General features: G+C 46.8%; 2 protein-coding genes across 2 annotated transcripts in view; one reads left to right on the top strand and one right to left on the bottom strand.

Moving 5' to 3' along the window:
- LOC141178587 (uncharacterized) overlaps positions 1-16445 on the bottom strand; it is a 648943-nt gene that overhangs the window by 52814 nt on the left and 579684 nt on the right. The gene's annotated exons all lie outside the window — the stretch shown is intronic.
- Positions 1-16445, top strand: part of LOC141178681 (uncharacterized) — a 37230-nt gene that overhangs the window by 18624 nt on the left and 2161 nt on the right. Inside the window, exons 3-10 of the mRNA XM_073660568.1 lie at positions 1248-1345; positions 1544-1634; positions 12365-12522; positions 13262-13411; positions 13541-13720; positions 13804-13927; positions 14011-14108; positions 14307-14397. Of these exons, the coding sequence (XP_073516669.1) occupies positions 1248-1345; positions 1544-1634; positions 12365-12522; positions 13262-13411; positions 13541-13720; positions 13804-13927; positions 14011-14108; positions 14307-14397 (990 nt within the window). The remainder of the gene's footprint in view (positions 1-1247; positions 1346-1543; positions 1635-12364; positions 12523-13261; positions 13412-13540; positions 13721-13803; positions 13928-14010; positions 14109-14306; positions 14398-16445) is intronic.

The raw sequence follows: 16445 nt of genomic DNA, 5'->3' as shown, positions 1-16445 counted from the left end.
TAAAATGAACCCATTCGGGATAGTCCTACTCTGTTTAATATTAAAAACCTTACCATGTATCAAAGCCTCAAACTTCTGTGTGTGAATCAGACATGAGATCTAACGTGATAGAAGATTACAGTCCGGGAAAGACGGGAAACATTCATATAGACGACCGGTGGAGATGTAGTCAGTGAAGAACTCTGGCTAAATATGTTTGTAGAGCCGTAGTAGAATATGAAGATGTCGTAGTCCTTCTCATGAAGTAGTTATTTCTCATGTCACGTATAATGAATATCTCCTGCAGTATTGCTAATGCCGATTGTAGTGTCGGTAAATGAGACGAGAATTAGCTTTATGGAAGATGAGTCTTTGAGAAACGTGTTCAGCTACATACTCCAAGGAAGAAACTGCTTGCTGTATGTGGCCTAAAATATATAGGTTTTATTACTAGATGTAAAGCAGAAAACTAAATACTGTAAAATAATAAATCTCCTCATATGTTTCCCCTTATTATCTCCAATAATTGTATTACACAATATCAGATCCTCTCAGTGAAGATCTTCTATTTAAGAGAATTTTCCTTATGGACCCATCAAAGATGGATATGGACAGAGACAAGATGGCGGAGAGGATATTACACCTCACCCTAGAGATCCTCTTCCGGCTTACTGGAGAGGTGAGAGATTCTGATGACGTCACATTACATCATTCTTATCTATGGGAATAACAGATGGACAGAACTGGAGAGGTGAGGACTCTGGAAATGTCTGTAGTGAGATTTATTTATATGTCTTTCCATAACCAGGATTACATATTAGTGAAGACCTCTAGTGAGCGCTGTCAGGACCCTGTGTCTGAGGGCTGGGGAAGAACCCTGAGCCCAATCACAGGACCTCCATCTCACCCCCTGATACATGAGGACATCAATGACCAGAAGATCCTAGAACTCACCTACAAGATGATTGAGCTGCTGACTGGAGAGGTGACACTGCTGGGACATTATACAGTAACGCTATGAAAGGATCGGGGGGGGGTGACTGTATCATTGTATGTGTCAGGTTCCTATAAGATGTCAGGACGTCACTGTCTATTTCTCCATGGAGGAGTGGGAGTATTTAGAAGGACACAAAGATCTGTACAAGGACGTCATGATGGAGGTTCCCCAGCCCCTCACATCACCAGGTAATAGACAGGACTAAATACACACGGCCTATAATTATCTGTATGTAAGGAATGAATTCAGTCCCTGTATGTGTTTCCTCCAGATCTATCCAGTAAGAGGACAACACCAGACAGATGTCCCCATCCTTTTCTTCCACAGGACTCTAAACAAGAAGATCCCAATGTTCCTCAGGATCATCAGGTAGATGGAGAGAAGGTGTCATGAGATCTCCCCTATGATGTGTAGACGGCTGTGAAGGTCTTGTGTTCAGTCTTGTTTTATCCAGCAGTATTATATGGTTTATACTTGTGTAATGAGAACGGTGGAGATGGCAGGATTAGAGCTGATCATAGATGTGAATTCTCCATCTGTCTGTGACTTTTACAATATTTGTTTCAGGGTGAAGATCTCACCCATATTAATACTATAGAGGCATATGTGAGGGGTGATGAGCGGTGTAAAGAGGAGATTCCTACAGATAACCGCCCAGGTGAGTAGTGACCACTAAATGCAGAGAAGTCACAGATTCTTCTCAGTCACCGGCTGTGGCTGCTTTATCGGTGGTGTAGTCCGGCTGTATCACAATCGTGTGATCACCATTTTGCCTCTAGACCACAACATTCTCTTCCACCCAAAACTGTTCAAATGATTTTGGGCATTGAAACCCTTTACCATAGAACTTACAACCTGGAGGATCCACCTACTCCCTGTGATTAGGAGATTTTACCTGCCCAGATCTGTAAACCACAAAGCCAGAAAATCACTTAAAAAAAATATTATGATGGGCCTGTAAGAGAAAGTGGAGGGTAATGATGGTGTTGGCTTCCTAGAACCCTGATATCTTGTTGGATGAATCTCCCTTCTCTCCCTTCTGTGCTGCTGAATGTGCTCATATGGTCTCTACAAGACCAGGTCCAGTCTTTCTGGCCAAACTTCACTTTTATTATCTACAACATTAAATGTGCAGTGAGGCCAAGTGTGAATTTCTGTACAATAACAACAGAGTTTCCCTTTATCCTGACTTTTCAGTTTCTTTTAAAACCAACTAACTTCAAACCCTATTGTGATAAACTAAACAAAAAAAACATTACACCTGTGCCATGATATATCTCTAAGCTAAATTTAAGACACCTCAGCTCTGCAGTATTATAAAAATTTCTCTTTGAACATCTAATATTTCTTCTTGAAACTCATCTGACAGAAAATATTGGCCCTTATGATAGTTTAGATTCCCAAGAGCCACCGAGCCCCATACTCTAATTACCCCAGAGAGGTTTCACCACTAGTTACTCACTACTTACTGATGAAGACTGTTGAGATTGGTTATTTCAGTAGATGTGTTATTGTCTATAGTCACAGTTTTTGACTACTGTGGTTAGTTCCCAAAATACTCTGATTTAACCCCTTCCCGCAGACAGTTTTGTGTTCCTATCAGGTCTCATTTTTTTAAATCTGACATGTGTCACTTTATGTGGTGATAACTTTGGAATTCTTCACGAAGGATAATGGGAAACAAATGGACCTTACAAATTATTTTCCACCTTTTCTTGAATCCGACAGTACCCTATATACGGTTGTATCCTACTATCTGGGCACATGGCAGGTTAAGAAGGGAAGGAGCGACATTTAGCTATTTGAATGCAGATTTTTCTGGGATATTGTGCAGACACAATGTATTGGGGACACTGTTCGTTGTCACCTGGCAGCTCAAAAGATGGCTACCACAAACAGGCTTGGCGCTATCTACTCCATTTCCCAGATCCCAGGGTTTGCCTTGCTCATCATCCTTTAACCCCTCTACATGTATTTGGACTTAGACAGAGACCATCTAAGCTTGGGCCACAGTGTTACCTAATGTTCTGTGGTGTGAGATGGCAAGAAGAATAGTCAGATAGCCGGGTCAGAACATGGAGGTCAGAGAAAAGCCGTTAGCTGAGCACAGAGGACTGAACTAGAGGAGAACAAGGCTGTATCTGGCAGCTTCCAGCAATGTGCTTCCAGCTTTAGTAGGGTGTGGTGCTTTCTAGTTGGCTGAAGCAAGGAGCAGATTACTGCAGCTGGACAGCACACACACCCATACTGCCAGACTGGATGGTACTACTGGTCCCAGGCACTCTAATCTTAGTGGCTGGACAGAGCCTGCGCCGCCCAGAGCTTCTGACGTCTCCTCCATCACCAGCGCCGCCTGCAGGATGAATAAGGCGGCGCCTGGTGACAGAAGCAGACGACGCAGGAGCAGATCCCAGAGGAGATGGGACCCACCATTTGCAGAAGCCCTAAGGTGACAAAATGTCAGAAAACCAGAGCAGTAGAAATCCCCATAAAGTGACTCCATTTTGGAAATTATAACCCTCAGTGAAATAATCTATAGGAGTAGTGACTATTTTGACTCCACAGTCACTTTCCAGAAATTAGCACTCAGTGGATGTTGGAGGGTGAAAATGACAAATATATAATTTAATTACCCAACACATAGTGCCCAGATTGTGCTCCAGGAGACACACTACATCAAGTGGGTTCTTCTCACTATAGTAATGTCAAATACATGGATGCTGAGTGTGGTTTGGGCGCACTGCAAGGCTCAGAAGCGAGGGGGAGATTTGACTTTGGGAGAGCGGATACTGCTGGATTGGTTTATGGAAGCCAAGTTGCTTTTCAAAAGCCTTTGAGCCACTAATAATGTGGCAACCTCTGGTTTTCCATTGACAGATGATGGACCTGAGTGGGGACTTGTTTTTTGTGAGATGAGTAGAAGTTTTTATTGATATTATTTTTGCCTACATAACATTGTTTGGTGGCTTTTTATTCCATATTTGGGAAGCAGAATTAACAAACAGTTGAACACTACGATCCACTGGTTCATCCTATGAGGTTTTCTATTAGACCAGGGGTCTCAAACTCAGCTGGGTATATGGGCCGCACACGGAAAAAAATAGAATTTGGGGGGCCGTATTCTTTGCATGACATTTTTAGTGATACCATTTTTTTTCTATACACCTTTTGAACTGATCCTCATCTTGTAGTAATGCCCCATCCTGGTCCTCATCTTTTAGTAATGCCCCATCCTGGTCCTCATCTTGTAGTAATGCCCCATCCTGGTCCTCATCTTGTAGCTGACATCTGCACATGTCAGTGACATCTTACACCGCTGCGCTGGGCCGCAGATGTCAGCTGCTGGCCTCTGATAGGCCGGCGGCTTGCATTTGTATTGTTGTTCAGAGAGCCGGTCTCTGTGCGGCAATACACTGCAGTACAGTGCTGACGTCGGCGGCTCCTGGACCGGGCCGCGATCGGGGTCTATGGTGTTTGCGGGCCGCATGAAGCCTTCGGAAGGGCCGCATACGGCCCGCGGGCCGCGTGTTTGAGACCCCTGTATTAGACTGTGAACTGTTATTGTCTTGGTGAATAATGACGGCTAACATAAGGCAAAATTAAAAAAATCACAGAAAAAGATACAGCCTTACCAACACCAAATCATATAACAAATGCACTAGCAGGATGCCACAGACCCCCATGATAAAGGGGGGGGGCAGCGCAGGTGCAAAATACTTATGGAGCAACCACTCACAATCATACCAATTCATGGAGGGTGTGGTTGCCTAGTATTAAAGATGCACACAGATGAAGCTTGCATAGGACACCAGTCACACAGGTAGGTGTGATGCACAGTGTCTGGCTTAGGATAGTGCTTATGCCCATACTATTAGATCAGGAGGGCTGCCCAGCACTATATAAGTGCACCCCACATGGACATACACCCCAGTACACCCAACCAACACTAAAATGCTAATGCATTTGTTATCTGATTTGGTGTTGGTAAGGCTGATTTTTTTCTGTGATATCTTTTCTTGGTAAATAATGATACTTACTCTGTCGCCTCATTGGGGGACACAGAATCTTGGGTGTTATGCTGCTGTCCACTAGGAGGCGACACTATGCATAATCTTGAAAAGATTAACCGTGGCTCTTCCTCTGCAGTATACACCCCTGAACGGCATCAGCCTTCTCCAGTTTTTGCTTAGTGTCGCATAGGAGGCACACCTAAAACCTTTACTCCGTTTTCACTGATGGGATTACAGATGAAGAAAAGTGGGTCTAGTGCGAGACTCCCGGCATGGCTCCTTCCTCGGCCCCTTGTTACAGGGTGCACAGTTGAAGTCGAGATGGCTATTCCCCATGTCGCTCCTTCCCCAGCCCCTCGTGTGCTGGTTCGAAGTCGAGACCCCCCCCTCCTTCCCCAGTTCCTTTCGGTTTCTGGGTTGAGGTCGAGGCGAGGATATACAGTGCCTACAAGTAGTATTCAACCCCCTGCAGATTTAGCTGGTTGACACATGCGGAATTAACTTGGCATTGTGACATTTGTACTGTAGATCAGCCTGGAAGTGGGAAATGCACTGCAGCAAATATTGTTGTTTTTTTTTTGTTGTTTTTTTTTTTTAAAACGTTAAAAGTTAATTCAGAGTGTCATTTATTATTCAACCCCTCAAACCACAAGAATTCTGTTTGGTCCCCCTAAAGTATTAAGAAGTAGTTCAGGCACCAAGAATAATGAGCTTCACATGTGTGGATTAAAGATCTCTTTTGCCAGCCTTTTCTGACTATTTAAGACCCTCCCCAAACTTGTGAACAGCACTCAGACATGGTCAACATGGGAAAGACAAAGGAGCATTCCAAGGCCATCAGAGACAAGATCGTGGAGGGTCACAAGGCTGGCAAGGGGTACAAAACCCTTTCCAAGGAGTTGGGCCTACCTGTCTCCACTGTTGGGAGCATCATCCGTAAGTGGAAGGCTTACGGAACTACTGTTAGCCTTCCACGGCCTGGACAGCCTTTGAAAGTGTCCTCCCGTGCCGAGGCCAGGCTTGTCCGAAGAGTCAAGGCTAACCCAAGGACAACAAGAAAGGAGCTCCGGGAAGATCTCATGGCAGTGGGGACATTGGTTTCAGTCAATACCATAAGTAACGTACTCCACCGCAATGGTCTCCGTTCCAGACGAGCCCGTAAGCTACCTTTACTTTCAAAGCGTCATGTCAAGGCTCGTCTACAGTTTGCTCATGATCACTTGGAGGACTCTGAGACAGACTGGTTCAAGGTTCTATGGTCTGATGAGACCAAGATCGAGATCTTTGGTGCCAACCACACACGTGACGTTTGGAGACTGGATGGCACTGCATACGACCCCAAGAATACCATCCCTACAGTCAAGCATGGTGGTGGCAGCATCATGCTGTGGGGCTGTTTCTCAGCCAAGGGGCCTGGCCATCTGGTCCGCATCCATGAGAAGATGGATAGCACGGCCTACCTGGAGATTTTGGCCAAGAACCTCCGCTCCTCCATCAAGAATCTTAAGATGGGTCATAATTTCATCTTCCAACAAGACAACGACCCAAAGCACACAGCCAAGAAAACCAAGGCCTGGTTCAAGAGGGAAAAAGTCAAGGTGTTGGAGTGGCCTAGTCAGTCTCCTGACCTTAACCCAATTGAAAACTTGTGGAAAGAGCTCAAGAATAAAGTCTACATGAGACACCCAAAGAACCTAGATAACTTGGAGAAGATCTGCATGGAGGAGTGGGCCAAGATAACTCCACAGACCTGTGCCGGCCTGATCAGGTCTTATAAAAGACGATTATTAGCTGTAATTGCAAACAAGGGTTATTCCACAAAATATTAAACATAGGGGTTGTATAATAATTGACCCACACTTTTATGTTTAAAATTTAATAAAATTCAACTGAGCAACATAACTTTTTGGTTTGTAAGATTTATGCTTCTGTTCATAAATCCTACTCTCGTTTGCCGTTTGAAGGCTCTAACTTATTTGCATCTTATCAAACCAGCTAAATCTGCAGGGGGTTGAATACTACTTGTAGCACTGTAGCCCCCTGATGGTGACAGCCAACCTCCCTAATCCCCCCCTGGGGGTATTAGGTTGAAACGCCTCAGGTAGGGCCTGTACAAGCACCAAGGACCCCAGCCCTGCTGCAGGCTCCTGTCAGGACAGGGGGAGCGCAGGCGGGCATGATACAACAGAGGCACGGGCCCTCTTGTGCCCTGTTTCTGCGGCAGCACCATTTCTATGGTGCCTCAGGGGGACTCTTCACAGGTTCACAGGGCCCCCCCCCCCCTTTCGCTTCTACCCCACCGCTACCCTGCCTTTAAATCCGGGAAGGTCCGGTTCAGATTCAGCCCCCTCCCGCACTTCCGCTCCGGCCTGGAGTCCCTTTTGGCATCAGGCACCTAATTTAGGCCGAAGCCGCCACCTCTTCTCCCCGGCCTGCCCCCCGGATGACAAATATTACACTTTACAGTGTCATAGAGGTGGCGGATCGAGACTGAAAGGGCGCGATTTTATACAGTTCTGCCGCCCTTTCAGCTCTCCGCCCCCCTTCTTTCTTAACTTTACTCCGGCGGCAATTATCTGCTGCAGAATAAGGGACACAGCCAGTCTCTGCGGGGCACAGGACTGCGGATCTTCGGCGCTGGACCTAGGGGCACACTGGTGGGATAAGATCACAGCTGGAGTTCTTCCTCGGCTGTGAGTCCATTATTCCTTATAGGCTCCTCTGCATAGCCTCCCCTGTAGGGCCCTCTGCATAGCCACCCCAGTGCACTATGCCGGGCTCAAGGTCCAAGAGAACCAGGCAGGACTGCTATTATGCACTCTGTACAGCTTGCAGCAATACTCTCCCCAGCGGCAGCATGTATCCGCACTGTCAGGACTGCATCCAGACTACTGTGCCAGAGCCCCAAGAAGCCCCTGCCAATGCTTCGGTGTCTAATGCCACGCCGGAATGGGTCACTCAGATGTCGCAATCTATGACACAGTCTATAGATAACCTAACTTCCTCATTGCTTCAGGCTCTGCAGAGTCATGCCTCGGCTATGAATGCTACCCAGCAAAGGGAAAGCTCGACTCAGGGACATGTCGACCCGGGCACATCCACGTCTAGGTCAGTATGCAAGCAGACCCACAGGTCACGTTCATCTGCGTCATCCCATAGCACACGGTCATCCCCTTCTAGGGAGACATACCTTAGTTCCAGATCATCTAGACCGTCCCCTCCCAGGGACAAACAATACAGTTCTTCGCAGCGATCCCTGAACAGAGAAGGCCTTCACCCAGCAGGAGACGCCTTAGCGATACACAGGATTCGGAAGGCATCTGTGATTCCGGCTCAGACAACGAAACTGAAGGGTCCCTGATCCCAATTCCCCCTAGCAATACAGCACTAGTTGAGGAGGTAAACTCGTCCATCCATCAGGTGCTGGACATTTCTGATCCGCCCCCGGAGGCACCACAACACAAGAAGGAGTTCTGAAGCCGCCTAAGGTCTTCTTTGACCACCCAGAGTTTAAGTCGATCCTTAAAAAGCAGTTCTCACAGCCTGAGAAGAAGTTTACCAATCGCAAATATCTGGAAGCGCTGTACCCCTTCCCACAGCAGACCACCAAGGAATGGACAGATCCACCCAAAGTGGATCCCCCAGTCTCTAGGCTAGCAGCACAGTCACTCCTTTCACTGCCAGATAGCTCAATCCTCAGGGGCGCAGCAGACCGGCAGGTAGAAAGCATGGCTCGTTCAATTTTCGAGGCCGCAGGGGCCTCCCTGGCTCCCGCGTTCGCTTCAGTTTGGGTTGCCAAGGCCATCCTGGCTTGGGCCCAGAATTTACAAGCTAGCTTCCAAGTATCTGCTCCTGAGCTGTCGGACCAAGCGGTTCAAATAGCAGTTGTAGCAGATTACATGCTTCATGCAGTTCTGGATTATGCAAGGGGTGCAGCAGGGATAGCATCAAACGCCATCACGATTCGGCGTATCCTCTGGCTGCGGGAATGGAAAGCAGACGCAGCCTCAAAGAAGTCCCTTACGCACCTCCCGTACCGCAGTGGTCAACTTTTTGGTGAACAGTTGGACACGATGATATCCAACGCCACCGGGGGTAAGAGTACCTCTCCTCCCCCAACTGAAACCCAAACGCACTTACAATAAGCATAACCAAACTCGATTCCGATCCTTTCGGAACTCTTCAGGCTGGTCCACCTCACGGCCAGCACAAAATAGCAACCACCTCCCACGCAGGGACAACTCGTGGCCGACGCAAAAGTCGGACAAGACCTGCCAGTCAAAAGCAGGCCAGTCAAAGTCCAAAGGAGGAAAACCTCAGACCTTCGCCTCATCATGACTCACGGACTCCGGAAGACACCCCACCTGTAGGTGGCTGACTTTTGCTCTTTCATCAAGTATGGCTGCCTATTACAGTAGACAGGTGGGTCAGGGAACTAGTGTCTTCGGGATACAAGATAGAGTTCACTTCCAACCCACCAAACAGACTCTTTATTTCTGTTCCCCCAAAACCGCCACACAAGGCTCGTGCCTTCCGCCAAGCGGTCTTCAAGCATTAGTCATAGTACCGGTCCCCTCGGCCGAGCGCTTCTGAGGGTTCTACTTCAATTTATTCGTAGTCCCCAATAAAGGAGGCAGCGTACGGCCCATACTGGACCTAAAGCAGCTCAACAAATATGTACGGGTACATGACTTCCGCATGAAGTCCCTTTGGTCCATCATTGCGTCCATGGAAAAGGGAGAATTTCTCGCCTCCATAGACATACAAGACGCATACCTGCATATACCAATTGCTCCCGCCCATCAGAGATTTCTCAGGTTTGCAATCAACCAGGACCACTACCAGTTCGTGGCTCTCCCGTTCAGACTCGCCACGGCTCCCAGAGTGTTTACCAAAGTCATGGCAGCCACCATGGATGGCCTGCACTCCAGAGGCATAGTAGTCGTTCCATACCTGGACGATCTCCTTATCAAGGCTCCCACCTTCAAGGACTGCGAGCTCAGCGTTTCAATCACAATCGACACTCTGAGTCGCCTGGGCTGGTTAGTCAACCTACAAAAGTCATCACCAACCCCGAGTCAGTCTCTGACCTTCCTGGGAATGCTATTCAACATTTTCAGGGGTCTAGCGCTCCTTCCCAAGGACAAGGCACTGCCTCTCCGTCTAGGAGTTCGCACCCTCCTCAGCAAACCCCCTTGATCTCTCCGGTTTGCCATGAGAGTCCTTGGCAGGATGGTGGCGGCAATAGAAGCGGTCCCATTTGCCCAGCTTCACCTCAGGCCTCTCCAACTAGCCATCCTCAAGTCATGGGAGAGGAACCCGTCGTCAACTAGGAGGTCCCTCCACTGGTGGCTCAACCCAACCTCACTAACAAAGGGGAAATCTTTTCTCACTGGTCAATGGAAGGTTCTGACCACCGACGCGAGCCTGACTGGTTGGGGTACACCTACACCACAGAGCACAGGGCAAGTGGTCCCCAGCGGAAGCGACCATGCCCATCAACATCTTGGAAATTCGTGCCATCCTCCTGGCATTGAGAGCCTTCAATCACTTACTGGCAGCCTCTCACATCAGAGTACAGTCGGACAATGGCATATGTGAATCACCAAGGGGGGACCCGCAGTGCCCAGGCGATGCGAGAAGTGACACATATTCTCCACTGGGCGGAAGACACAGGTTCGGTTCTCTCTGCGGGCCACATTCCGGGTGTGGACAACTGGGAAGCAGACTTCCTCAGCCGGTAAGGAATGGACTCGGGAGAGTGGTCTCTCCATCCCAAAGTTTTTTGACAGATCTGCCATCGCTGGGGGACTCCGGACGTGGACCTAATGGAATCCTACTTCAATGCCAAGGTCTCCAACTTCATGGCCAGAACACACGACCCGCAGGCGCTAGGAGCGGACGCCCTGGTTCAGGACTGGACCCAGTTCCAGTTCCTGTACATTTTTCCACCTCTTCCCCTGATATCCAGAGTGGTGAGGAAGATCAAGCAAAAGGGAGTTCCTACCATCCTAATTACACCGGACTGGTCCAGACGTACATGGTACACCGACATCGTACAGCTCACAGCAGACATCCCCTGGCGTCTCCTCGACCACCCCGATCTTCTGTCACAAGGCCCATTCTACCACCAGAACTCAGGGGCCCTCAATTTGACAGCGTGGCCATTGAGGCCTGGGTTCTAACCCAGTCAGGGTTCCCGCCGGACGTCATTGGAACCATGTTCAGGGCACTTAAGCCAACCTCTGCTAAGATTTATTACTGTACCTGGAAAGCCTTCTTTACCTGGTGCAATCTCTCGTGGCCAGATCCCATTCCCTTATTCCCTCCCCAGGGTACTTGGGTTTCTCCAATCGGGTCTGGAGGCCAGACTGTCCCTGGCCTCCCTTAAGAGCCCGGTGTCAGCTCTCTCAGTGCTTTTTCAGAGGTGCATCGCTAACAAGCCGCAAGTAAGGACATTTCTTCAGGGGGTTTCCCGATTGGTTCCCCCCTACAGATGACCACTAGAAACGTGGGACCTCAACCTGGTGCTGACAGCATTGCAGGAAACACCCTTTGAACCCCTTAGGGAAGTCCCACTCCGCCTTCTATCCCAGAAAGTGGTTTTCCTGGTGGCAATCACCTCGCTACGTAGGGTGTCTGAACTGACAGCACTCTCCTGCAGACGGCCTCCCTGGCTTTTCACCAGGACAAGGTAGTCCTCCGTACGGTCCCATACTTCCTCCTGAAGGTTGTGTCCAACTTCCACCTCAATGAGGAAATTTCACTGCCATCCTTCTGTCCGGTCCCTTTTCATAGAGTGGAGAAGGCTCTGCATACGCTTGACCTTGTCCGGGCATTGCGTATCTATGTGTCTAGAACTGTGCCTTTCTGGAAGTCTGATTCTCTTTTCCTTCTTCTGGAAGGCGGCAGCAAGGGTCTGCCAGCTTCCAAAGCTACCATTGCCAGGTGGATCAAATCCACCATACAAGAGGCCTACCGCCTCAAAAATTCTCCTCTTCCAGCAGGTATTATGGCACACGTGCGGTAGGGGCCTCCTGGGCCATTCGACACCAGGCTTATGCACAACAAGTGTGTATGGCCGCCACCTGGACTACCCAGTCCTCAGCAGACGCGAGCCTGGGCAGACGTGTTCTGCAGGCTGCGTCCGTCTACACAATATTCGTCCATTGCTTCCCACCCAGGGACTGCTTTGGGACATCCCAAGGTCCTGTGTCCCCCAATTAGAGGCTAAGAGAAAGAGATTTTACGGTGAGAACACAAAAATCTCCTTTTTACATAAAGTACATTTTTACGGAGAGTTTAAGTAAAAATATTCAACAATATAAATTTTAAGGATATATTATTCATAAGTAATAATTGATTTTATTTTCGGCAGATGACTGTACCAGGAGTTCAGAGGAACAGCTGACAGCTTCAATTTTTAAATCAGATGATCTTGAGATCCCACAGGATACAATTGAAGTGAATGCCATTACTCAAGATATCCCATCATCCCTTCACAGCAAAGATCTGTCATCTGATCATTTGAAACAGGTCCTGTCTTCTGATTCATTACTGATTACTAAGGAAAATCAAAGTCACAAAATAAGCATTAAAAAACAAATTGCTCCTAAAGCAAAGAAGCCATTTTCATGTTCAGAATATGGAAATAGTTTTTCCCTCAAAGTCTTTTCTTAAACATCAAAGCATTCACACAACAGAAAATAGATTTTTTTGTTTCAAGTGTGGGAAATGTTTTAACCAGAAATCAAATCTTGTTAATCACCAGAGAACTCACACAGGGGAGAAGCCTTTTTTCTGTTAAGACATGAGATCTAACTTAATAGAAGATTACAGACCAGGGAAGACTGGAAACATTCATATAGACGGCCGGTGGACATGTAGTCAGTGATGAACTCTGGCTAAATATGTTTCAAGAGCCGCAGTAGAAGATGAAGATGTTGTCCTCATCATGAAGTAGTTATTTCTCATGTCACGTGTAATGAATATCTCCTGCAGTATTGCTAATGCCGACTGCAGTGTCGGTAAATGAGACGAGAATTTGCTTTATGGAAGATGAGTCTTTGAGAAACGTGTTCAGCTACATACTCCAAGGAAGAAACTGCTTGTTGTCTGTGGCCTAAAATATATAGGTTTTATTACTAGATGTAAAGAAAACTAAATACTGTAAAATAATATATCTCCTCATGTGTTTCCCCTTATTATCTCCAGTAATTGTATTATTACACAGGATTTTTATGATGTTACATCGGCTCATCATCTTCTCATTCAGGTCTCTACAATATCAAATCCTCTCAGTGAAGATCTTCTACTTAAGAGAATTTTCCTTATGGACCCATCAAAGATGGATATGGACAGAGACAAGATGGCAGAGAGGATATTACACCTCACCCTAGAAATCCTCTTCTGTCTTACTGGAGAGGTGAGAGATTCTGATGACGTCACATTACATCATTCTTATCTATGGGAATAACAGATGGACAGAACTGGAGAGGTGAGGACTCTGGAAATGTCTGGAGTGAGATTTATTTATATGTCTTTCCATAACCAGGATTACATATTAGTGAAGAAGACCTCTAGTGAGTGCTGTCAGGTCCATGTGTCTGAGGGATGGGAAAGACCCCTGAGCCCATTCACAGGGCCTCCACCTCACCCCCTGATACATGAGGACATCGATGACCAGAAGATCCTAGAACTCACCTACAAGATGATTGAGCTGCTGACTGGAGAGGTGACACTGCTGGGAATGCTGGGACATTATACAGTAACGCTATGAAGGGATCGGGGGGATGACGGTATCATTGTATGTGTCAGGTTCCTATAAGATGTCAGGATGTCACTGTCTATTTCTCCATGGAGGAGTGGGAGTATTTAGAAGGACACAAAGATTTGTACAAAGACGTCATGATGGAGGTTCCCCAGCCCCTCACATCACCAGGTAATAGACAGGACTAAATACACACGGCCTATAATTATCTGTATGTAAAGAATGAATTCAGTCCCTGTATGTGCTTCCTCCAGATCTATCCAGTAAGAGGACAACACCAGAGAGATGTCCCCATCCTCTTCTTCCACAGGACTGTAAACAAGAAGACCCCAATGTTCCTCAAGATCATCAGGTAGATGGAGAGAAGGTGTAATGAGATCTCCCCTATGATGTGTAGACGGCTGTGAAGGTCTTGTGTTCAGTCTTGTTTTATCCACCAGTATTATATGTTTTATACTTGTGTAATGAGGACGGTGGAGATGGCAGGATTAGAACTGATCATAGATGTGACTTCTCCATCTGTCTGTGACTTTTACAACATTTGTTTCAGGGTGAAGATCTGACCAATATTAATACTATAGAGGCATATGTGAGGGGTGATGAGCGGTGTAAAGAGGAGATTCCTACATATGACTACCCAGGTGAGTAGTGACCACTAAATGCGGAGAAGTCACAGATTCTTCTCAGTCACCGGCTGTGGCTGCTTTATCGGTGGTGTAGCCCGGCCATACCACAATCGTATGATCACCATTTTGCCTCTAGACCACAACATTCTCCTACACAAAACTGTTCAAATGATTTTGGGCATTTAAAACCCTTTTCCATAGAACTTACAATCTGGAGGATCCACCTACCCCCTGGGATTAGGAGACATTACCTTCCCAGATCTGTAAACCACAAAGCCAGACAATCACTTGAAGAAAAATATTATGATGGACCTGTAAGAGAAAGCGGAGGGTAATGATGCTGTTGGCTTCCTAGAACCCTGATATCTTATTGGATGAATCTCCCTTCTCTCCCTTCTGTGCTGCTGAATGTGCTCATATGGTCCCTACAAGACCAGGTCCAGTCTTTCTGGCCAAACTTAAGACTTATGATCTACAACATTAAATGTGCAGTGAGGCCAAGTGTGAATTTCTGTAAAATAACAGCAGAGTTTCCCTTTATCCTGACTTTTTAGTTTCTTATAAAACGGACTAACTTCAAACAGGATTGTGATAAACTAAACAAAAAAAACATTACACCTGTGCCATGATATATCTTTAAGCTAAATTTAAGACACCTCATCTCTGCACTATTATAAAAAGTTCTCTTTGAACGTCTAATATTTCTTCTTGAAACTCATCTGACAGAAAATATTGTCCCTTATGATAGTTTAGATTGCCAAGAGCCACCGAGCTCCATACTCCAATTACCACAGAGAGGTTTCACCACTAGTTACTCACTACTTACTGATGGAGACTGTTGAGTTTGATCATTTCAGTAGATGTGTTATGGTCTATACTCACAGTTTTGACTATAGTAGTTAGTGCCCAAAATACTCTGATTTAACCCCTTCCTCCAGCCTGTTTTGTGTTCCTTTCTGGACCCATTTTTCAAATCTGACGTGTGTCACTTTGTGGTGATAACTTTGGAATTCTTCACAAAGGATAATAGGAAACAAATGGACCTTAAAAATAATATTCCAACTTCTCTTGAATCTGACAATACCCTATATACGGTTGTACACTACTGTCTGGGCACATGGCAGGTTAAGAAGGGAAGGAGCGCCATTTAGCTATTTGAATGCAGATTTTGCTGGGATAGTGTGCAGACACAATGTATTGGGGACACTGTTCGTTGTCACCTGGCAGCTCAAAAGATGGCTACCACAAACAGGCTTGGCACTATCTACTCCATTTTACAGATCCCAGGGTTTGCCTTGCTCATCATCCTTTTACCCCCTCTACATGGATTTGGACTTAGACAGAGACCCCCCTAAGCTTGGGCCACAGTGTTACCTAATGTTCTGTGGTGTGAGATGGCAAGAAGAATAGTCAGATAGCCGGGTCAGAACATGGAGGTCAGAGAAAATACAAAATCACACAAGAGTAGTCAGTAAACGGGCCGAGGTCACAGCAGGACACAAATACACAAGCTGGGAGCTGAGCACAGAGGACTGAACCCGAGGAGAACAAGGCTGTATCTGGCAGCTTCCTGCAATATGCTTCCAGCTTTAGTAGGGTGTAGTGCTTTCTAAATGGCTGAAGTAAGGAGCAGATTACTCCAGCTGGACAGCACACACACCCATACTGCCAGACTGGATGGTGCTACAGGTCCCAGCAATCCTGATCTTAGTGGCTGGACAGAGCCTGCGCCGCCCAGAGCTTCTGGTTCTGATGTCTCCTCCATCACCAGCGCCACCTGCAGGATGAATAAGGCGGCTCCTGGTGAGAGAAGCAGACGTCACAGGAGCAGATCCCAGAGGAGATGGGACACACCATTTGCAGAAGCCCTAATATGACAAAATGGCAGAAAACCAGAGCAGTAGAAATCCCCATAGTGACTCCATTTTGGAAATTATAACCCTCAGTGAATTAATCTATAGGAGTAGTAACTATTTTGACTCCACAGGCACTTTCCGGAAATTAGCACGCAGTGGATGTTGGAGAGTGAAAATTACAAATATATAATTTCATTACCCAACACA

This window comes from Phyllobates terribilis, unplaced genomic scaffold (assembly GCF_046119375.1).
Source record: "Phyllobates terribilis strain yellow unplaced genomic scaffold, ASM4611937v1 Scaffold_29__1_contigs__length_15306474, whole genome shotgun sequence".
NCBI classification, from domain to species: Eukaryota; Metazoa; Chordata; class Amphibia; order Anura; family Dendrobatidae; genus Phyllobates; species Phyllobates terribilis.
Note: the sequence above shows the minus strand (reverse complement) of the source record. Positions and strands in the feature narration are given on the sequence as shown.